This window comes from Emys orbicularis, chromosome 1, assembly GCF_028017835.1.
Source record: "Emys orbicularis isolate rEmyOrb1 chromosome 1, rEmyOrb1.hap1, whole genome shotgun sequence".
NCBI classification, from domain to species: domain Eukaryota; kingdom Metazoa; phylum Chordata; order Testudines; family Emydidae; genus Emys; species Emys orbicularis.
The window spans coordinates 318,916,099-318,932,435 of record NC_088683.1 but is presented as its reverse complement, the minus strand read 5'-3'; the positions used below and the strand labels follow the sequence as shown (position 1 = coordinate 318,932,435).

Below are 16,337 nucleotides of genomic sequence, written 5' to 3'. Positions count from 1 at the left end.
ATGGAAAACTTGTTTGCAATTTTTTTTATAAACTCAAGTGATTTTAATACATACGGTTGCACAATCTTTTCCATAGCAGGAGTTATCACCACTCACTCTAGAATCCACAATGGCTGCTCTGTAGTACTTGATCAATTTAATTTATTATATGTCTACATTTGCTGCTCTAGTGGAATATTAGTGCTTTCAATAGATGTATGAGAAAAATGGTTAAAGGTGGCCCGTAAATAGGATTACTAAAATTCCATCAATTTTAGGATTATATATCAAACACTTCAGTTGGCAAGTGTAAGCAGGGCATTCAGCATGTAATTGATTTTAAACTTAATATTTCTTCATTTCCAAATAATCCTTTTTCATTCAAAAGAATTCAGTTGTGACATACAAACTATATGTCCAAGAATCAGGACACCTACCACTTAAATGCATCCACGTACGAGGGAGGAAAGAATTTAACAGTGCACAGCAACATTACAGTTTAGAACAGAAAGTGAATGATGATTTTATATTAAAAAGAAAGAAACTTTCTAGTTTCAACTGTAGGGGGGAATTAAGCTATGCTGAAGGTTATTATCCAAGTTGAAAATTGGCCAGGATGTGTAGCATTTATTATCCCATCTCTTATATACAGTGCCATTGGATGTTTAATGATCACAATTGATCAGGCCTGCACATTTATATTTTATTCAAAAGCCTGTACTACTTAACTCATTAAGATAAATGTGAAATAATCCAAACTTTTCTCTGCAGCCTGAAGGGGGCAAGTTTTTTTTTCATGTTTATTCCTTTTTTTTTTTTTTAACTTCAAGAAGAAAAAAGCGTAAAGAACAATATGGGAACTGCTGCCTGTGAAATTTTAGACTGTATCCATGAGGGCTAGCTTATGGAGCGTGAGAAGCCTAGGACTGAATTTTTTCATACACCTCTACCCCGATATAACGCTGTCCTCGGGAGCAAAAAAATCTTACCGTGTTATATCAAACTTGCTTTGATCCATCGGAGTGCGCAGCCCCGCCCCCCCGGAGCGCTGCTTTACCGCATTATATCCGAATTTGTGTTATATCGGGTTGCGTTATATCGGGGTAGAGGTGTACTTAGAAGCATCAAGAAAAAAACTTAGACAAAACTTTCACCACTCAAACAAGACTTTAAGATATAGGTAAATTAGACATGTGTTAGGCACATTCAAATTAGACAACTTTTGCAAGTCCTCCTTGAAACACATTCAGAAACTTATGACATCTTAAAATTAACTTATTTGGTTTTGTATGACCAGAAATTGAATATTAACACATCTTGCAAACACTTAGTGATCATCATTCATTACAGTTTGTAGTTATGTGGACATGGAGGCAGACGTGAGACTTTTAATGAAGAGTAACCCCTTCAGTCAGTTAAGCATCGTTTTATAGTTTGAGAAAGAATTCTATCTAAATCTCCTATTTGGGAAAGGATGTTTAACTACAACAAAGGGGATAGGGATGTGGGGAGACAGGTCACACTTCACCCATGAAGCTTCCGCCCTCCTCCCCCATTGACTTAGAGAAAGTAGGACTTAATAAAAGCCACTTGTTGAGTTCAAACGGATATAAAAGGGGAGGCTGCATGGGGAACAATTTTTTCTCAGTGTATTTTTTTAATGTCAATATTATCAACTAGCTTCTGGAATTTTAAAATTAACTATACTCAAATCATTTACTTCATAATATGTATACTATTTTGTCTTCACGGTCTGGCACTTGGATGCCATATAAGCATCCTATAAATGGATTAAATTAGAATACTTTTTCTGGATTGTAGATATTTACTGTAGTTATTGGTCTGTGGCCAAGTCTGAAAAAGACCCTAATTTTAAATGATCGTAAGGAAATTTGGCAGAGGCTTAGAGATGCAGTTAGACCAGACACATTGGAATTACTTATGTAGGATATTAAAAGGTTATCTTTAGAGTTGAGACACTGACTCACTCAGGGGAAAATCATCCACTGGATATTCTGTAAATCAAAAGGTTAGCAGCTGGTGTGAAGATCCACTGAAAACCATGAAATCGGGTCAACCTAGAAAAGCCCATATTGCATGGGTATATAATGTAATTGTTTTGAAGTCTGTCCAGTAATAAAATTTTCTTCATTAGCTTTATACTAATATTTTCAGCTTTATCATGCTAGGTCACTTTTTAAGGGTGGATCTAAAAAAAAATTTCTCCATATTGAGCAAGTATCATAAAATAGTTTTTCAAGATTTTTACTAGAAAGGAAGTAAACTTTGAGTTGGCTGGAATTAGAAAAAACTGCATATCTACATCAGCAGAGAGAATCTTGGATGGTCATATCCTCAAGAATAGGAACATTTAAGGAACCTTTCAGTTTAGGGTTTGTCTTCATTACAGTGCTAGCCTGAGGTATAACAAAAGTGTTGATTCCTGTCCACACATCAAAACCGCTGGTTAAGGTGCTGCTTTAACCTTGAGCTAGCTGGCCTGTCAGAAGGTGTTGGTTGAAGTTCAAGTGCTATTGATGCTTAGGCTAGTTAGGAAATAGGGATACAACTACTTTGTGCTGCTAATCCAATAGTGTGCAGCTTGAGTGCTTTGCAGTGTGACCATTCTCACTTGAACTAAGCTAATTCAAGAGGAGTTAGCTTAAGTGTAGATAACTAGAGTTAACTCTTCAATGAAGATATGCCCTTAGATACAGGAGAACCTCAAATATATGACCACCAGAGTTCTGGACTTACCGGTCAACTGGACACCCTCTGAACCAGAAGTAATCGGGTAGCAGTGGAGATGCACGCACACCCACACCCACACACATGCATGCAAATACTTTACTGCCTTGGAGATTTAACCCTGGGGCTCAGGGCTTCAGCTGGGGGGAAGGGAGGGTTAGGACTGCAGCCTTAGGGTGAAGAGGTGCGGGGGTGTCAGGGCTTCTGACTCTTGGGAGCACCAGGGCGCAGGGCTTTAGATCTGGAGGGAGCGCTGGGGCTCGGGGATTCAGCCCTGTGGCTCTGTTCCCAGCTTCTCAGCCCCGTGGGGAGCTCGGGGCTTTAGCTATGACGGGAACACTGGTTTCAGCCAAGCGCTCCCTCCCGTAGCTAAAGCCCTGAGCCGAGCCCCGCACCCCATCCCACCCCAGATCAAAAGCCCTGAGCCCTGGTGCTCCTGAGGGTCAGAAGCCCTGACCCCAACCTGCGGCTGCAGCCCCAACCCCCTCTCCCCAGTGGCTGAAGTCCATAATGTCTCGTTCGGAGTTGCGGACATTTCGGGGTTGCGGACAACCTCCATTCCTGAGGTGTCTGTGACTCTGAGGTTCTACTATACTAACAATAGTTATTCTGCCCTTGACAAGTTTTTATTCATTCTGAAGCCTTTTGCTAGCCAGGCTAAACCTCATGGGATACATATCTTATTTTTAGGTTCTTACCAAATTCATGGCCATGAAAAACATGTCACAGACCGTGAAATTAGACCTCCCCTGTGAAATCTAGCTGTTGGAGGGGTGGGGGAGGGGCAGGGGTGGGGGTGTCAGCCAGGGTCTCCTTTGTTTCACTGGGCTCCAGCTGCTATCCGCCAGGCTGGGGACGGATGGGACTTCCTCTTCTCCTGCACAGCTGCTCTTGGTGGGAGATCAGACCCACCTCTGGGTACCTCCCCGGCTGCAGGAAGCTCTGTGGCTGCTACCAGCTCTGAAGGCTCCCAGCAGCACAGGGGAGATCAGACCCACCTTCACCTCTGGAAATCTCCCCCAGATTCAGGAAGCTCTGCAGCTCTGAAGGCAGCACAAAAGTGAGGGTGGTAATCCCCCAACCTCCCTACATTAGTTTTGTGACCCCCATGAACCCCTTTTGGGTCGGGACTCCCAGGGTTACAACACTGAAATTTCAGATGTAAACATCTGAAAACGTGAAATTGATCAAAATGGACTGCGAATTTGGGCCCCACTTATTTTCATGTGGATCTAAGGGATACAGTGCTTAAACGTTCCTCTAGCATACCATTTTACTCATAAAAGGTAGTATGGAGGATTATCCCTGAACAAGAGCTATCAGCGAAGACAAGTAATCTTGATAGTTAGCACTCGTAAGCTCAATCAATGGCACTTGATAGAAATACGAAATATTGTTCTAAATAAGATGGGGTCATTTAATACAGTAGTGGAAGATTTGTTCCTGAAACACCAGTATCCTGGCACTAATACTGTGTATGAAGTGACCTGATGAAGGGTAAAAAAAAATGCCCCTTCCTTCACAGCTAGTGCTGAACCATTTGTAGCTACCCCACACTAGGTGAAGTTAAAGCCAACGTTTGCAAAATAAGCAGTAATTTTACAAAAAAACCCAACAACTACTTCAGTATGGATTGACCTTTGGTATCACACAACTGCTTGATCTCTCTTCTAGTGAATGCTTACCTATTTAGTGAATACATTTTTAATCTAGGTCAATCTGGAAAAGACATGTAATGCTTCCCAAAACATGGAATGTTACTTTCAAGACAGGCCAACTCTAACCAATTGACTGTTATCTGTATCTGCATTGTTAAAACAAATAAGCAAACAAAAAAGTTGACTAGGTGATGAGTTGCAAACTGAAGAGTTGAAGCTTTAAATTCTATTCCAGAGGTCTGGTTTTATGTTTATTCTGAAGGACAGATTTAGATGATTTTTAAATGTGTATACTAAAACTTGTTTACCATGGACACTCAGGTATGAGTTGCTGAGTAACTTCTGTAGTTGTTCCTCCTTTAGGCTGACAGATATCAAAAAATAATTGTTAATGGATAATTATCATTGAATGGTGGGCTGTTTCCAGTAATGTTCCACAGAGATTGGTTCTAGTTACAGTGCTATTCAATATTTTCTTCGGTGATCTGGAAGATAAAATCACTTCTGATAAAAAATTAGTGGATGACTACACACATATTGGCCAAGTGGTTAGTAATTCTGAGAACAGGGTAGTCACACAGAGTAATCCGAATCACCTGCTGGGTGGGGCCAATTTAAACAGAATATGTTTTAATACAATATTCAACATGATATGCTTTATTATTAAATGGTCTTTAGACATGCAGATCTTATAAAATAAAAGGCTATTATAGCTAAGTTTAAAACTTAATTTTCTTTATCTGAACCTCCTTGTTCATGTTTTATGTGCAGAACAAAATTTAGTTAAATTGTACTTTAAAAAAACACATCTATATAGTGATTATATGTACAATTTTTGGACCTGATTCTGCAAAGAGATCCCAGTGGGCAGGTACTTAAGCCCATGTGAAGTCTTACTGATTTAAAATGACTCTTTGGGGATGCAAGGATTCCTACTCCTACACTACTTTACAGGATTGGAGTCAAACGTGATATATTGATGGTTAGCGTTTAATAATAATGCTGTATAACATTAATATCTTTTCAAATTATTTTTAGTGGTACATGATCAGCATTGTGCACATCTACAATCGTTGGAGAAACAGTGAAATTCGGTGTTACGTTAATGGTCAACTGGTATCCTATGGTGATATGGCTTGGCATGTTAACACGAACGATGTAAGAGATTTTTCTTTCCTTTTCTTTAGTTACTGTTTTCTATCCTCTTAAGTGCATGCATAGAACCATAATTCATTTGTACATTCCTATTTGGTTAAAAAATAGGATTGTATAAATAACAGGCATGTTTATTTCCTTAAAATGTTTTTTTAAATTTTTTAAAAAGAAAAAAAGCAAGAATTGGGTTTATACTCGAATTATTCCTTTTTTAGTTCTATATTTTAACAGAAATCATCTCTCTGGGGTTAGATTTATTTCTTATCTTTATTAGCATATAAGCTCTTATGTTGAGACTATTTTGTAGAGATATTAATATGAAATTCATAAACTTCAATGTGTTTTCAGATTATAGAAAATATTTTAATGTACTATAATATATACAGACCCTGGATAACACAATGGATTGGAAGTTATCTTTTTTACCTGTGGGACATTAATTTTATAATATAGGTTTTTCCTGAAATAGCTAAAATTCAATCTAAACATTATAGCTGAATAACAGAAAATCTTGAGTCTAATTCAGCCAAGTTACCACACACGTCTCATAATAAAAATTAGTTCACTTGTGTTGCATATCTGGAGTTCTTGTACTGTGTTCAGTCCAGACTGAAACGTTTGTAATAAATTTTAAAGATTAAATATCCCCAGTTGAGAGGTGGAAAACGGAGGCAAAGAGAAATTAAATTACATGCCTTTAGTCATGTTGCGATGTGTGTGGCAGGTCCAGGAACTCAGATCTTTGTACTCTGAATCCTGTTTCTTAATAACAAGATTGTCTTTCATGCCTCGTATCAGTTGGCGTGATGTTAATGAAGTGCCAATTGTGGCACCACAGTTAAACATGTTTTTTGTGTTAAAGCAGGGATTCAATCTTTTTGTTGTGTATGTAAAATGCAACATATTCTCCACAAAATTACAGCACTACTTTTTGGTTGCCGAATGAAATAAATGAAAATTCATAAATAAATCTGTTAATTGTTTTGAGTTAAGATCAATTTTAAAACAAGTCTTTTAACTAATATAGCAACATGTTTCATCCCCATCTCAATGGGAGGTGTGGTCGATTGGACTGCCTCAATGAGACACAGCATGTGGAAGTGAAGTGGAGGTGAGAGTGCATGCTTGGTGAAGCAGCAGCCAGGCCCCTTCTCCTCCTGATGTCCTCCAACTCCTTTGGCTGGGCTGTTAGGCTCTCATGCGCCCCTTCACCTCATCCTGATCTATTTAAATTCATCATGGGGTTTTCAAAGGCCTCTTGCTGTTTTCAGCAGTCCCTTCCTCATTCCCCTTAGTTGTAGAACAAGAGCTGTGTTCTTCAGGAAGCTGCGGTCTGATTCACTGCCTGTTTGGTCCATTGGGCCAAATTGGCCGAGTTCTGCTGTTATTTTTTGACTTTCTCACAAAGTCATGGGGGCACGGTTGGGTTGAAAGGAAATAGCTTTGATAGTTTACGATTAGGAAAGGTAAGACTGTTTATTTAGCTCATTGCAATTTGTGGCTGGTGTTCAGTGAGGACCAAAACTACAAGGGCCAGCTCCCAGGGGTAAATGAAAGCTGGGATTTTGTAGGTGGACCGTGTTCCTCTAGGAAAAGGGGGTACCTGAAATATTTGTGAACTGCAGTTCCTGCCTTGATACTCTCTTCCCCCTCCTCCCACGTCTCATGGAAGGTCTATTACGAGTTCTTGATTATATGATGGGATCTGGTAACCCCACTCTGAACCCAGTTAAATGCCAGGTATGTGAGAGTGGGGATGGTCATATAGTGATCTCTCCCATGTGGTGGTAAATTTGAGGCCTGCCACTTAAATCCATCCCTGTCTCTGTCATTCATTTGCCCGTTTAGCCTGATTGCTTGTAGTGTAGACGTAACCTATTTGGCAATCAAAGGATGATATTCCCCTATTTGTGTACACATGCTTGTGCTTGCTTGATGAGAGCTTGTATGAGTATAAATAGAAGTGTAGCCACAGTAGCACAGGTAGTGACAGTGGAGACATGGCTGAGTTGTGCGGAGTACATACCCACCTGAAACCAGTGGGTATGTGTTCAGCATGACTAACCCATGCCTCCTTTGCCACTCCCGGTGCTACCATAGCTATGCTGCTATTTATACTGACTCTAGCTCTCATCAAGCATTGCTTAATAAGCAGCAATTATACTAGATTTCATTGTAAACATGTCTAAGTTTATTTAACAAAGTATAGATATTCAACTAGAAGTACTGGAAACAAATGGTTACATATATAGTAAAAACATAACATGCATTCTAGAGTATTCCTCACCCAAAATCCATGCAGGGCTTTTGAGTCAGCCTGGCTGTGATCCAACTTTCATGAGCCAACATGCGGTCAGTTTGCCTCCTAGATGAAGAATTGTGTCTCTCTCATTGCACCCCAAGTCAAACCACATCAATCCTTTGTCTTTATTCATAATCAGGACACCCCAACTATTGGTTTCTTCCTGTAGATTTCCTCCCTTGTAGATTTCACAATCTTTTAAATTGTATCTGACTCAGTATGCAAATTAGGTATAGCTTGTAAGGCATACAATACACAAATGGCCGAACAGGGAGATAGGAATCAGTTACCTCCTGGTAACCTGCCTTAACTCCAAGACCTTAAGAACATAATTTTCAGTATGGATACATAACTCCTTAAATATTATCTGTACCTATGTTTTGCAATGATTATGACAACCAGTGAGCTACTGGTTCTCAGTAGAGATCTCACATGCAACCCTTTGGTGACCTATTATGCAGATATCTGACAGGGGGTTTCCTGTAAAACCCTATGCACCCCTGGTGCTCTCTGCCAGTTGGCACGAAGGGGTCCCTGGGTCACATCAACCCTTTCAACCACTGCAGTCTTCTTTCTTTGAGAGACAACCTGATATATCCAACATGATTAAGCCATTATGGTCTTAAGCATTATGGTCTGAGGCTTTTCTACATATAAATATGTTGGAACTTGGAGCAATTCACATGGCCCATATATTCTTTCTTTATCTAATCCAGTGCAGAGTTATTCAAGTCATGACAGACAATTCCTCTGCCATATTTTACATTTAAAAAAAACCCAAGGAGAGGCAAGATTAACACCCTTATGTCAAAAAGTGCAAATTCTTTGAAAGTGGTGTATACAATATAAAGTGTCTCTGAAAGCAGCTCATCTGCTAGGTCTTCTAAATATTCGTACAGACCTAAACTAAGCAGAAAGTTTCCATCAGATCATGAATAGACTTTTAAGAGAACTGTGGCTTGTTTAATATTGCAGAAATGGAAATGATCTCACATGCATTGGTTTGCCACAAACGTCAACAAAAAGTGTCAGGGTATTGCTCAAAGGCAGGGATCAGTCCAGGCTCTATAGCTGATGCATTCACGGTCCCTAGGCTTTCATTAGGCTTACCCTCCAGTACAGTTGATTCCAAGAACTTCTGCAGTGAAACTCAGTCAAGACTCAACTTCCATAAATCTCATTGCACCAGCATGGCCCAGGCTATATTGGTTTCCAGACCTGATCAGGTTGTTGATACATTCACTGATCACCCTTCCTCTGATTGCTGACTTCATATCACAGAACAAAGGGACAAATCTTCCTCTTGGCATCCCTACATCTGACAGCCTGGATTCTAGCTGCTTGAATAAGACTAAAAACCTTTTCTTAAGCAGTTTTAATAGATGATGATAATAAAAAACTGATGTTACTTTCATTTTAGATTACCTTCTATCCTTAAAATTCTCTAGATTGTCAATGTTTTCCATTAAAGTGCATCTAGCACCTGTATCTGCATAACATCCTAAGATTATGGTTATAATATATTTTCTCATCCTATTACTAAACGATTTCTTAAGCATCTGGCTAAAGTATTTCTACCTATAAAGGATCCACATGCTCCATGGGATCTGACTATTGTATTGGCTAGGTTAATGAAAACCTCATTTGGGCTTTTAACTACCTGTCTGTTAAGTCTTCAGTCTGTGAAAACAGTATTTTTAGTAGTGATTACTTCTGTATGTAGCATGGGTAAATTTAATATTTTGATGTCAGGTTCTCCCTATATAATTTTTCATATGGATAAGGTTTCATTAAGGCCTTATCTGAGTCTCCTACCTAAGACCAGTGTAATGTTAACCAGTCAATTAACTTAACAATATTTTGTCCAAAACCTCACGCCAGTAGAATGAAAAGGACTCTGCATTCTTTAGATATATCTAGAGTTTTAGCCTTTTATCTAAATTGAACTAAATCTTTTAGGCATTCTTCCAAATGTATTGTGTCATATGCCAAGAGAGTTAAAGGTAAACAGATTTATTCTCAGAAGCTTTCAAATTGAATTTCAAGACATTAAATTGTGCTATATGCTTGCAGGTCAGGATCCCCCATTAGTAATTAGAACCTATTGTACAAGGGCCCAAGATGCTTCTGTAACTTCCTTTAATAATGCCTCCATTTTAGAAATTTGTAAGGCAGACACATGAGCTTCTGTTCATACTTTCAGAAAACCTTATGTAATTGGACAGGCAACTTGAAAAGATACAGCCTTTGGTAGAGTAGTACTTAGATCTGTCTTTATGTAAGACTTCAATACCCACCTCCATCTGTAAACTGCTTTTTCAATCTCTAAGAGTGGAAGTCATAGATAATCACTCAATGAAGAAAAAGAGGTTACTTACCTTATAGTAATTGATGTTCTTCGAGATGTGTTGCCTGTGTGTTTCTCTACACCAACTTTAGTTCACGGCAAGCTGGGGTGTGAATCTGTGCAGCAGTAGTCTGCTGTGGACTTAAGTCTGGTCTACACTACAGAGTTAGGTGGACATAAGACAGCTTACATTGACCTAACTCTGTAAGCATCTACACTAAAATATCCCTCCCACTGATGTAAGTCGCCCACTATTCTGACATCCAGCTCCATGAGAGGTGTAGTGCTTAAGCTGAGGTAATTAGGTCGATGCATTGTCTGAGTAGACACTGCATTGCTTACATTGCCTGTTGCTGCATGGGTCTGAAGGCTGTCAGTGCAAGCGCTCTTGGTGAGGACATGTACCACCGACCGAGCATAGTGTGGACTGCAGTGGTTATAGTTGACCTGACTTAAGGAGAAGTCCCAGAAGACTGGAGAAGGGCTAACATATTGCCCATCTTTAAAATGGGGAAAAGGAGGCGCCAGGGCAATATAGACCTGACAGCCTGACTTCGATACCTGGGAAGCTACTAGAGCAATGTATAAAACATTTATTTTGCAAATACCTGGAGAATGAAGGATAATCTCTAGCAGCCAGCATGGATTTACCATTAACAAATTGTGCCAGACCAGCTTGATTTCCTTCTTTGACAGGGTAACTGGTTTGGTGGGTAGGGGGAATGCAGTGGACATAATATACTGGACTTCATCAAGGCTTTCGACAGTCTCTCATGACATTCTAATAAGTAAGCTGGAGAAATGCAGGTTTTGCAAACTACCATTAAATGGATACATAATTGGTTCAACAACCACAAACAGAGTAACTATTAATGGAAGGAGGCCTCAAATGGGGATCAGTTCTGGATCCGCTGTTGTTTAACAACTTTATTAATGACCTAGATGTAAGAATAGAGAGCATACTGTTCAAATTTGCAGATGACACAAAGCTGCAGGGGAGGGTTGCCAACACTATGGAGGACGGAGCTAAAATTCAGAGGGATGCTGATAAATTGGAGAACTGGGCTTTAGCCACAAAATGAAATTCAGCAAAGACAAATGTAAGGTGCTACACTTAGAGAAGAAAAAACAAACGCACAAATATAGAATGGGGTATAACTGGTTTGGTAACTACACTGCTGAGGAGGCTCTTGGAGTTGTGGCGGATCACAACTTCAACATGAGTCAGCAATGTGATGCTGTTGCAAAAAAAGCAAAGGTAATTTTAGGTTGCATTAATGAGAGGCATAGCATGCAAGTCACGGGAGGTGATAATACTGCTGTTCTTGGCACTAGTTAGGCCTCAGCCAGAGTACTGTGTCCAATTTTGGTCACTAATGTATAGAAAGGATGTGAAGAAACTGGAAACGATCCAGAGGGGAGCAACAAAGATGATCAAAGGGATGGAATGCAAGCTATATGAGCAAAGGCTGAAGGAACTGGGTATGTTTAGTTTGGAAAAGAGGAGATTAAGGGGGCATAACAGCGGCTTTCAAATACTTGAAAGGCTGTCATAAAAAAGAGAAAAGTTGTTCTCTCTTGCCGCAAAGGGCAAGGCAAGAAGCAATGGGTTTAAACTACAGCATAGCAGATTTAGATTAATTCTCAGGAAAAACTTCCTAACTGTAAGAACAGTAGGACAATGGAACACACTGCCTCGGGAGGTTGTGGAAACGCCTTCGCTGGAGGCTTTCAAAAGGAGACTGTCGTGGATGGTTTAGACACAACAAATCCTGTGTCTTGGTATGGCTTAGACTAGATGACCCTTGTGGTCTCTTCTAATCTATAGAATATATAGCAAGTTTATACCTTGACATATGTTACCATATTTTATATTGAATTTTAAACAGGTTTATTTTTTAAAAATAAACTTATTTGATTTAAATAAAAATAGTGTAAATAAAATCATTTTAAATTTAAAAAACAATTATTTTATCCACCGTTATTAAATGATATTGTTGTATCACCCAGAGGGCACAGTCAGGTTGTGTTTCATCATCTTAGATGCTGTACAATGTATACAGGGCTTCTGATTTTTTATTTTAATCAATTAACTCTGATAAAACACTAGTGATTTTTTTAGAAGAAATTGGTATTCATGCAGTAAACACCAGAAAAACACTGGAAATTGTTTCTTGTAATAGCCATTGATGGACTTATCCTCCATGAACTTATCTAGTTCGTTTTTGAACCCTGTTATAGTCTTGGCCTTCACAACATCCTATGGCAAGGAGTTCCACAGGTTGACTGTGCATTATGTGAAGAAATGCCTTCTTTCTTTTAATGCCTTCTTTTCTTTCTTTTAAATCTTGCCTATTAATTTCATTTGGTGACCCCTAGTACTTGTGTTATGAGTAAGTCTGCAAGTTTGTCACGGATTCCGTGACTTTCTTGGACCTCCGTGACTTCTGCAGCGGCCGGTATGGCTGGCCCCGGGGCCACCTGAGCAACTCAGGCAGGCTCTGGGTCGGCTGAAAGCTGCTGCTGGAGCAGTCTCAGGCCACTGCACCCCTTACCCCCAGTAGCAGCAGGAGTTTGGGTGTGGGAGGGGGCTCACGGCTGGGGGTTGGGGCACGGGAGGGGGTGAGGGCTCTGGGCAGTGCTTACCTCGGGAGGCTCTCTGGAAGTGTCGACATTTCCCTCCCTCAGCTTCTTGCTCCATGCGCTGCCTCTGCCTGCAGATACCACCCCGCAGCTCCCACTGGCCATAGTTCCCAGCCAATGCCAGCTGCGGAGCTGGCGCTTGGGGTGGATGCAGTGCGCAGAGCTGTCTGGCCATGCCACCGCCTAGGAGCTGAGAGAGGGGGATGTCGACACTTCCGGGGAGGTGAGGAGTCAGGTAGGGAGCCTATCAGCCCTGCCAGGCCCCCCCCCCCCCAGCACCAGTGGGGATTCCAGGCTGCCCCCCCAGTGCCTGCAGTGCACCTGGGCCACCCACCCAGCACCCTCTGCACCCCCAGGCTGCCCCCCATGACACCCCTGGGCTGCCCCCCCACCCCCAAGATTTAGTCAGGGATATATAGTACAAGTCATGGACAGGTCACGTGCCATGAATTATTGTTTACTGCCCATGATCTGTCCATGACTTTAACTAAAAATACCCATGACTAAAATGTAGCCTTAGTTATGAGAAGGAGTAAATAACACTTCCTTATTTACTTTCTCCACACCAGTCATGGTTTTATAGACCTCTATCATATCCCCCCTTAGTCATCTCTTTTCCAAGCTGAGAAGTCCCAGTCTTCTTAATCGCTCCTCATACCCCAATCATTTTTTTGCCCTTTTCTGAAGCTTTTTCGATTCCAATATATCTTTTTTGAGATGGGGTGACCACATCTGCGCGCAGTATTCAAGGTGTGGGCGTACCATGGATTTATATATAGCCAATATGATATTTTCTGTCTTATCTATCACTTTCTTAATGATTCCCAACATTCTGTTCACTTTTTTGACTGCTGCTGCACATTGAGTGGATGTTTTCAGAGAACTATCCACAATGACTCCAAGATCTCTTTCTTGAGTAGTAACAGCTAATTGAGACCCCATCACTTTATATGTATGGTTGGGATGATGATTTCCAATATGCATTACTTCGCATTTATCAACATTGCATTTCATCTTCCATTTTGTTGCCCAGTCCCTCAGATTTGTGAGATCCTTTTGTAGCTCTTCGCAGTCTGCCTGGGACTTAACTATCTTGAGTAGTTTTGTATCATCTGAAAATTTTGCTGCCTCACTGTTTATCCCTTTTTCCAGATCTTTTATGAATATTTTGCATAGTACTGGTCCCTGTTCAGACCCCTGGGGAATACCACTATTTACCTCTCTCCATTCTGAGAACTGACCATTTATTTACCCTTTTGTTTCCTATCTTTTAACCAGTTACTAATCCATGAGAGGACCTTCCCTCTTAACCCATGACAGCTTACTTTGCTGAAGAGCCTTCGCTGAGGGACCTTTTCAAAGGCTTTCTGAAAATCTAAGTACACTATGTCCACTAGATCACCCTTGTCCACACACTTGTTGACACACTCAGCGAATTCTAGTAGATTGGTGATGCATGATTTCCCTTTACAAAAACCATGTTGACTCTTCCTCAACAAATCATGTTAATCTAAGTGTCTGACAATTCTGTTCTTTACTATAGTTTCAACCAGTTTGCCCGGTACTGAAGTTAGGCTTATTGGCCTGCAATTGCCAGGATCACCTCTGGAGCCTTTTTAAAAAGTTGGTGTCACATTAGCTATTTTACAATCATCTGGTACAGAAGCTGATTTTAATGATAGGTTACATACCACAGTTAGCAGTTGTACAAGTTTTCATTCAGTATGATAAACAATTATTTTCCTTGTTAACTCAGAAAGAAGAATATGCAAGGAAGAAGGTGTTTTTTTAATTCATTGAACACCAGTGTGTAGTTATGACTGAATACCTATTTGCAATTCTAGAATAAAAGGAGACAAATCTGAATATTTCATGCGTTCTGGGTCCAAATGTAGGAGAATGCTTGATACTTCTGAATTGGCTATTTGTTTTTACTACTGGAAGAAGAATGTGAATGAAAACCAACCATGGCAATCAGTCATAATAGAAAAATGCTTGTAATAACTAATGTAATCCCAGCCCTGAGGCGTGTCTTAAGCCTTCTCCTTGCTGCTTGGAGTGATTTCTCCCTTCTCACTTTAGGAGTCTGGGTCCTGAGTTCTCTATCTTGGAACTTGATGCCTCCAACCAAGGTGCCCCTTATTGCCTGGAACACAAGCAGGCTTTCCCTTGGGAAAATGTTTACTAACAGATAATATACTAGGATTGTAGTACAATATGCAAAAAATAAAATAATTATCACTATTCCCAAAGTAACAGTACAACAGCAGAGGGAACTTTATTAGGTACAGGGAACAAAGGATAAGGGATAAGGAAAGAGAAGAAGTAACTAGAATAATAAAATAACAATATCTTACACCCTTCTCCTCCCAGCATTTACAATGGGCCCAAACCTTGCTGCTCCCTCCCAAAGCCCGCCTGGGCAGATAGTGAGTTGAGAATCAGTTCTTTACTGGGTGATGCAGCACTGTAATTGTTGGCTGGCTTAAAACGCACAAATAAAATAAATAGACATAGGATTCCTTATGAGGTCTTCGCCCTAAAAGGGTAGTTTCTTCCTGAGGCTCACTGGTCTGGAGTCCAATAGAAAATTAGGTTGGCTCTTGGTAGCCTGTCCTCCTCAGCCTCCTGCATAGTTGGTCTCATGGGCTGACATCCTTTAACAATGCAGTAACCACGAACAGAGTTCAACGTTTCTGGTCCACCCAACAACAGCCAAAACCAACCATAGCCAAAACCGAAAGTAAAACAAAACTCGTTGTCTCGGAGTTCTGGTTTATGAATGGTTCTTGTAGTAGCTTTCAACTTGTTCAATCTTCACCCTGAACTCTAGGCAATCTTGGAAACTTAGTCCTCAGCCTCTGTAGCTATTGCTTTTGAGGCTCTGAGTAATATGACAGGAACAACCAGCTCCAGAGAGGGTTACACTAATTAAAGTTATTTTTTCTTTTCTCGATATTACTTTATTCAATAAACTAGATTATTTTGTTGGTAAAAAATAAACCAGGACTGTTTCTTTGAATATCCACTGTGTATTTTAAATTCATTAAAATTTCTTCTTTTTTATACAGAGCTATGATAAATGTTTTCTTGGCTCTTCAGAGACAGCTGATGCAAATAGAGTGTTTTGTGGTCAACTTGGAGCAGTATATGTGTTCACTGAAGCACTCAATCCAGCACAGATATTTGCAATACATCAGTTAGGACCTGGATATAAGGTAATAACTTAATTTATTTCACAAATATAAAAATAGTTTTCCAATTAAAAACACAATGAGGTATTTTTATTTTTTTAGCCAAAGATTTTGTTTGACTGCACCTCTTTTGGGACTGCTTGAGTAGAGGTTTGTGAAATGTTCTCAATGAAATATAAACCACATCTGTGTTTTCCACATCTGTGTCTTTACCAATCAGAAATTCAACCAGCTTTTTAAAAGATTCACTAAATTTTGTTTTCCTTTGAAGCATACTTGAGTGTACAATGTGTGTTTGGGTCAAAAAGAAA

General features: G+C 40.0%; 1 protein-coding gene across 4 annotated transcripts in view; it reads left to right on the top strand.

Annotated features, from left to right (window-relative positions):
* The window catches only part of NBEA (neurobeachin), an 816,600-nt gene that overhangs the window by 178,335 nt on the left and 621,928 nt on the right, over positions 1–16,337 (top strand). For all 4 annotated transcript variants that reach the window (XM_065403538.1, XM_065403557.1, XM_065403547.1 and 1 more), the window contains exons 7-8: positions 5,424–5,543; positions 15,904–16,050. In XM_065403538.1, coding sequence (XP_065259610.1) covers positions 5,424–5,543; positions 15,904–16,050 — 267 coding nt within the window. The remainder of the gene's footprint in view (positions 1–5,423; positions 5,544–15,903; positions 16,051–16,337) is intronic.